At 41.6% G+C, this 7,377-nt stretch overlaps 1 protein-coding gene across 1 annotated transcript; it reads left to right on the top strand.

Moving 5' to 3' along the window:
• The first annotated feature begins 1,759 nt into the window (after window positions 1-1,759).
• gfi1aa (growth factor independent 1A transcription repressor a) lies at window positions 1,760-7,015 on the top strand. The gene is made up of 7 exons (XM_084733119.1): window positions 1,760-1,916; window positions 3,487-3,678; window positions 3,833-4,027; window positions 4,764-5,170; window positions 5,393-5,530; window positions 5,670-5,835; window positions 6,645-7,015. The coding sequence occupies exons 2-7, from the start codon at window positions 3,567-3,569 to the stop codon at window positions 6,821-6,823; spliced, it is 1,197 nt and encodes a 398-aa protein (XP_084589245.1). The 5' UTR covers window positions 1,760-1,916; window positions 3,487-3,566; the 3' UTR covers window positions 6,824-7,015.
• Window positions 7,016-7,377: the final 362 nt, after the last annotated feature.

Here is a 7,377-nt window from a genome sequence, read left to right as displayed (position 1 = left end):
ACCCTCGGGCTGAGTCACCACTGACCGAGCTAAGGGCAGTTAGCATGTAGCTAGCTTACTGTAGCATTAAGTTAAGCTATCTGTCCATCAGGAAACTTCCTAAACGGCCTTGGTGCTTTATTCCCTGCCGGTCTTGTGACCCCGTTGTGTTCACTGGGAGGCTGTTGAGCCTGGTTCTGTTGCTAACACCACACCCTTTAACGAGTTTAAAAAGTTGTACAATTTAAGAGATGCTGAATTTGTATCATACCTACAGCTAAGATCTATCTTAAGGTCACTTGTCTCAAAGTCCACGGGGCTCCAAAGAGAACTTTTTGATAAACTGAGATGGATCCCCTTAGTAAGGAGGGTAGTTTCAGCAGTGTATGGGTTGCTACGATTTGCCTCTTCAGACAGTCTATCTTCCATCAAACCTCAGTAGGAGAGGGACTGGTGTAGAGCTTGAGCTCTGTGCCTGAACCCGACGGGACCCAATGGGTTTGGGTCGGGTCAGGCCATATTTCTCACGTATTTCACGGGAATCCTGTGAAATACGTGAGAAATTCCCTCCCATGTGTTGTCCCTGTGACTGCCACCTCCTACTGTTTGGTACACAGAGGGAACTTTGTCGGGAAAAATGTCGGGCTGTAATCGGGTTCAGGCTGAGATATGCTAATGAGGGACAGGCTCAGACAGAATTTTTTCAGGCTTGGGCCTCTTCGGGCTCAACTTTTCAGGCCCGATTAAAGTCCTGCTTGGGTGTAAACCTGACCTCAGCCCTGTGGGAGTATGTCCCCAAAAAATACAACAGCGGTATCCAAATGTGCTCGATACAAAAATTTACAAATAAAAGTGGTACAGAGGGCGTATATCCTGCCTTTCACACTTGTGTTAACATGGCTGCGGTGAGGCGGGGTCACTTATAAATCTGTTGTGGTGCTGCCCCCCAGTGAGAAGTTATCAGGACAAGGTGATATTAAAGGGATAGTTCACCTATCCCTTTTTTCACTACCCTGGAACTACCCCTTTAAATTTGTCTTAATATAGATAACTGGTTAGAAGACTTTACAGATTTATTATCAATGGAAAGGGCAGCTTCGGCCCATGGAGATGATTGATCTGGAGCCTATCCCAGCTGACATTGGGCGAGAGGCGTGGTTCACCATCGGAGGACTGACACATAGACTCACAGTCACCAATTAACCTAGCATGCATGTGTTTGGACTGTGGGAGGAAGCCGGAGAACCCAGAGAGAACCCACGGGGAGAACATGCAAACTCCACACAGAAAGGCCCTGCCCCCAGCAAGCCGGGGAATCGAACTCAGGACCTTCTTGCTGTGAGGCGGCAGTGCTAACCACTGCACCACCGTGCCGCCCCCATGATATAAGAGCTTATCTTGGAAAAATGGTTCATGACTAAACTTTCTGGAAATTTAGTAAAGTCCTGCACACAGAATGAGTCACTGGCTGTTTTTAATCGCTTTCCAGAAGATAAACATAATTTTTTACTTCATTTAAACTTTAATAAGTTGTATTTATAATTCAATGAAGGAGTAATCTGTAAAATAAAGAGACTTTCCGAGGAAATAAAAGCCTGTAATAATGAGAGGAAATCAGTTTCAAAGTTCAATTTAAATGATCTATTTTTGTAAAATGCAAATGTCTGCTGCACTCTTTTATCAAAACATGAATCAGTGTTTTTGTTTGACGGTCATGGCTGACTGACATTAAAAAAGTGTGAGTGTGAAAGAGGGAGGGGAGGAAAGAGAGAGAGAAAAAGAGAGTGCACATGTGTGTGACAGTATGAGTAGCGGAGGGTTTGTGGTGTGTGTGTGTCTCTGCAGCTTGTGGCTGATAGTCATGACACTCAGACTGAATGTTGGACAGAGTTCAGGACAGTGTGTGTTCTCAGAGCTGGGATATTAAGTGCTGCAGTGTGAGTATGGGACATGTGTTTCAAGCTTTTACGCCTCGGCTATCTGCGCTTTGCTTGCAGGGTCTCTCACTTGTTGCAGCTGCATCAAACAAACTCGGTTCCCACCACGGACAAAAATCGATAGCGCCTTGCTTTGGTCCGACCTTGAACACAACCCAAAACTTCGCTATGATTTTGTCAGATTTCTACCGGCAACTTTTGATTTAATTTATCTTTTTTTTCTTTCTTTCTTTCTTTCTTTCTTTCTTTCTTTCTTTTTTTTTTTTAATATTCCACTTGGCACTTTGCGCGTCCTGCCCCGCGTCTTTTTTCCGTGGACAGTCTAATTGGGCCCGTGTTATGGGGCCGGGAGGGGGCTTTAATGATGTAAAACAATAAGGCTGAAGTCAGTGTAACTGTAAAGGGATACTGCGGCTCCCCACCAGCAGGCTGTTGTGCAGAGCGGCCGCGCACGTCTCATTAACAGGATCACTTTACAAGCAGTCAAACAAATAGGTCGTTATCCATCACAGGCTGCGCTGCCTCTCCACAAACACACGTTTTATGTCTCATCACACCCAAATCATATCGACAAAGAACGTTTTGGAATCATTTGGCCTGACGAAAATCCATTTTTTTAAATCAGTATATTCGATTAAATTAGAGTTTAGGCTTGTGATATCAATTTGAACCAACGTTACAGACTGGTGGGCGCACGAATTCAATCTCAGTTTGAATTTAGTTTTTATTTCTTGAGACGTTTAAACACCTTTTCCAACAGTGGACACCCATTAGAAGCAGTTTCCAGTATTAGAGAAAAATCTCTTTTAGCTTTATTTTAGCTTTTTTTTAAACTTTATTTTAAAATAGCCTTCATACTGATCATATTATAGTTAATTATGTCAACATCAGGCATGTACTGTAAAAATGTTTTCTGTTTTCACTTGTTAGTGTCCCGGCTGCCTTAAAATTTTAAGTTGACTGAAGTTGAAAAGACAAGCTGAGGTAATTTTGTAACGATACAAAACAAACTTCAAGTCGGATGAACTTGATTTGAATTCAGCTGTATTTGAAAACTAACGCAGTTAGGTTAAGATAGTAAGCTGAACTAACAACTCCTTAGTCACACTGAACATGACAAACAATTTTGATTTCCTTCTACATTCAACTTGTTTCAAAATATTTCAGGTTAGAGCGACCGTGTTTGTAAATCATTAAGTGTCCTGGAATTTAATACTAGAAACTTTAATCATGAATAAATAAAATCTGTATATTTGAGTTAAGTTAATGAGCAAAGATTAGTTAGGTCATAGAATAGTTACAGCCTAAATTTACAGTGTACTAAACTCTATAAAACATCCCTGTAAACTTCCTCTTATGTGATTCGGCTCTGCTACCACTGAGGACATATAATATATCCTCTCCAATCCCATCTCTGCCGGGATCCTTTGGGGGGACGGTGGTCCCGCTTTTGGCCACCTGCCCCCACAACACCTGGTAAACGATACGGCTCCTCTGCGCATGCGTAATAGCCTGCCAAAAATCCCAACGCCGTCTCGCCTGTCAACCAATAGTGTTCCAATCTGTCCAGAGATAAAGTCAGAGCAGCGTGGAGAGGAGAGGAGTGAAGTGGCGGATTTCGGACCTTAGCAGCACTCAAAGACAGAAACCATGCCGAGGTCTTTCCTGGTGAAGAGTAAACGGGCCCACAGCTACCACCAGCCCCGCTACCTGGACGATGATTACAACAGACTGGACACTATTCTGGCTCACGTTTGCGCAGGTAGGTTCATTTGTGCGTAATTACGCACGAAAATGGTTGAAAAATCCCGTTAAAACAGCTCTGTCCCCATGGGAATTATTTACATCATATTTTCCTTTTAAAGTATAATTAATTTCCTAGTTGTCAGTCAGTTGCATTCCTCTGTTGTCACCAGAAAACAAATCTCAGGCGGAGTTTGAGCCTAACTTGGAGGATGTGAGCGCCGCCGCTGACAGACTGTCCCCCGGGTCCAGGCTGCTCTCACCGGGGTCGCTGTCCTCCAGCTCCCCGCTGAGCTGCGGAGGCAGCGTGTGTGACCGATCCTCCGACTGTGATTTCTGGCGTCCCCCGTCTCCTTCCTCCTCACCAGGTCTGTTTTCATCCATTTTCATCCATCACGGTTGTTTTCACAAGTGTCAGAGGAGGATTAAAAATACAACAAAGTTTGTTTGAGCGTGCCAGGCTTCTGTAAACTGTGAGTGTGTCATTATTATAACAGACCAGCTCAAAATGTAATCATCAACAGCTGCCATAAATCCATACCAGCTAAAATCCTTTCAACATTCTCTGCACTGTTTTTAAATTGATATATGTGTCCAATATTTTGTCATAACATGAAAGTTATAAGACATTTCTTAGGACATTTTCACATAACCTTCCCTATATCTCCCTAGATAAATAAATGATACAGAGAATATTAATGTTAAAAAGCGATTCTCAGTGCTGTTAACACTTGGAGTAAAGTGATGATGTGGATTTGATTATTATGAAGGAGAAGATTGAACACAACTATTGTGATGTTGAAGTCAAAATAGGGGCATCAAGGAATGTGCATACCTTAATCTGTATTAGATAACTGATTTCATTTAAAAAAAAAAAAAAAGGAAACCAAATATTTTGTCACATATCACAAAGTCACAGAAAATCTAAGGTGCAGTATTTTGGTGCGGTGACTTCAGGGGTTTACATGTTTATAGTCTAAAATTAGCCTAATATTACGCACGTCATTTCCAGTATAAGGCCCAGTGTGCAGTTTCCAAATCATCAAACTTGAAGACAGGCCATGAAGTACAGATCTCACTCACATCCTCCAAATTAACTTCCAGATTCAGAGAAATGCTCCCCTCCAGCAGCTGACGACGCTCAGCACTTCAACATCCCGCTCTTCCCTTACTCCTGGACGGCCTACTCCGGCTCTGAGCTCAGGCACCTGGTTCAGGGGCCCTATCATCATCACCACCACCACCTCCAGCAGGGCCACAGGGAGCCTCACTCCCCTGTCAGCATCTACGGCGCAGAGGACGGCGGCGCCGAGCCGCTTTACGCACAGCGGGGCTGCTACCAGGACTATTCCTCAACTGGCCACCAGATGTGCAGGACTCGGGACGGAGACGACCTGTACCTGGATGTAAAGCAGAAGAATTCCCGCGGTACAGAAATCAAGTCTGAAAGTGACTTCACGTGCTCCAACCTCGAGTCAAGTGGATCGTATAAGTGCATCAAATGTTGCAAGGTGCGTTTACTGACCAAAAGCATAATAGTTCGATTGTTTTGATATTGTCTGAGTTTGCAAAGATTATTATTATTATTATTATTATTAATTATTATTATTATTATTATTATTATTATTATCAGGGTTAAGATGAATTTAAATGTGTATTTCAACCATAAAATTAATTTTCCATTTTGAGTTTGATTTCAAAATAAAAATGTAATCCGTCTTATTTTCCCAAAGGTGTTCTCCACCCCTCACGGGTTGGAGGTCCATGTGCGGCGGTCGCACAGCGGGACGCGGCCGTTTGAGTGCGGGATCTGCGGGAAAACCTTCGGACATGCGGTGAGCCTGGATCAGCACCGGGCGGTCCACTCACAGGTACAGGCCTCTGACTGGAAATGAAGTCCAACAAAGGCCTCTGAGCCGCTCAGAGATTTCAGGCCTGCTAAATTTTTGCAGTTAAATCCAATATTTTGAGGCCTTCCACGCTGACACTTCCCATATATATTTTTTTCAGGAGAGGAGCTTCAGCTGTAAAATCTGCGGCAAAAGCTTCAAGCGCTCCTCCACGCTGTCCACGCACCTGCTCATCCACTCGGACACGCGGCCGTATCCCTGCCAGTACTGCGGGAAAAGGTTTCACCAGAAGTCAGACATGAAAAAACACACGTTTATCCACACAGGTGAGACACACTGAACAAAATGAAAGTCATAATAACACCCCACACTCCACCCCCAAAACAAAAACAAAAACAAAACAAACACCATTGCCTACACTGTAAAAATAAAACATCAATTTAGTGGAACCAACTAATCTTTTCTCATTAACTTAACACGATTTTACACATTTTATTTGTTCAAGTTATTTAAAATAAAAATTTCAAGCCTTTATTTTTGGAACTTATAAACACAAGTTCTTCAGACTTGAAATTGACTTGAATGAACGTACTGTACAGAGTTCAATCAACTAATTAAGTTTCTAAAGGAACACAATCAGCAAATTAGCAGACTTCCCAGCATGCATTGTGTGAGTTAAAACTCTCCTGATATCCTTCTTTTTTTATAGTTTGAAGAAAATATATATGATGAAAACACGTTATTGTTTTCACATCGCAAACCTCGTACTGAATTCCGTCTCTACACCCTCGAAGTTAAAATTTAATAAATTTACTGGCAGCAGTTTCACATATTGTTTTCGGGGCAGTGCTGGAACAAAGTAGCCTCTTCATGTGAAATGCAGAACTAACTCTTTAAACTGAGAAAATGTAAAAGGAAATCAATTTTTGTTGTTCCTCAGTGTGACTGAACTGTTGTTGGTTCAACTTAACATCTTAAGTTTATTGAACATGTTTTCTCAAGTACAGCTGAATTAATATGACGTTTTGTCCTTTCAGATTCAATCAACTTTAAATTTCATGGCAGCCCAGACACTTACTTTTTAAAGTTAAAACAGTTCTGTTTTTTTAACCATGCGATCTCGCTCCCGCCGCAGGTGAGAAGCCGCACAAGTGCCAGGTGTGCGGGAAGGCCTTCAGTCAGAGCTCCAACCTCATCACGCACAGCAGGAAACACACGGGCTTCAAACCTTTCGGCTGTGACCTCTGCGGGAAAGGCTTCCAGAGGAAGGTGGACCTGCGGAGACACAAGGAGACGCAGCACGGACTCAAATGAACGGACGAAGATGCTTCAGAGTGAAATCTTGCACTTTTAATGTTTTCCTCCGACTACTGTACATACAGATGTTTTATTTGATTCTATTTGTTTGTTGAATTGTTTTTTTCCCCCGCTATTGTTGAATTTAGTTAATTATTTACCCTGAGATATTCTTGTTGATTTTCTGGAAATAAAAGTTTATTTATCGAGTGTGTTTTTATATTATTATTATTATTATTATTATTATTATCATTATTTAAAAGCATACAGGCTGCAAACATTAGTTTCCAAAGCTGGTTAATAATTTCTGAACAAATTTTCACTTTTAATGACCAAATCCTGCCTTTTCACATTAGTAGAGACTTAACAATATATCAAATATCACAGTTAAAAAATGGCTCAATACCACATTGACTACTTTTATTTTACACTAAAAATAAAAGGGAATTGTTGGACCAGCTTTTTTTCAAATAAAGTTCAAACCATTTCAAAAATTAGAGCAGTTAGTTTAACTTGATTTGAAAAATCATAATCCTTCTTGTTTCCAATTCAAGTAATTTTTCAATTGATTC

The sequence above is a fragment of the Lutjanus erythropterus genome, chromosome 12 (assembly GCF_056507025.1).
Source record: "Lutjanus erythropterus isolate fLutEry1 chromosome 12, fLutEry1.hap2, whole genome shotgun sequence".
NCBI classification, from domain to species: Eukaryota; Metazoa; Chordata; class Actinopteri; order Lutjaniformes; family Lutjanidae; genus Lutjanus; species Lutjanus erythropterus.
The sequence above is the reverse complement of the archived record's forward strand: the minus strand, read 5'-3'. Positions and strand labels throughout refer to the sequence as shown.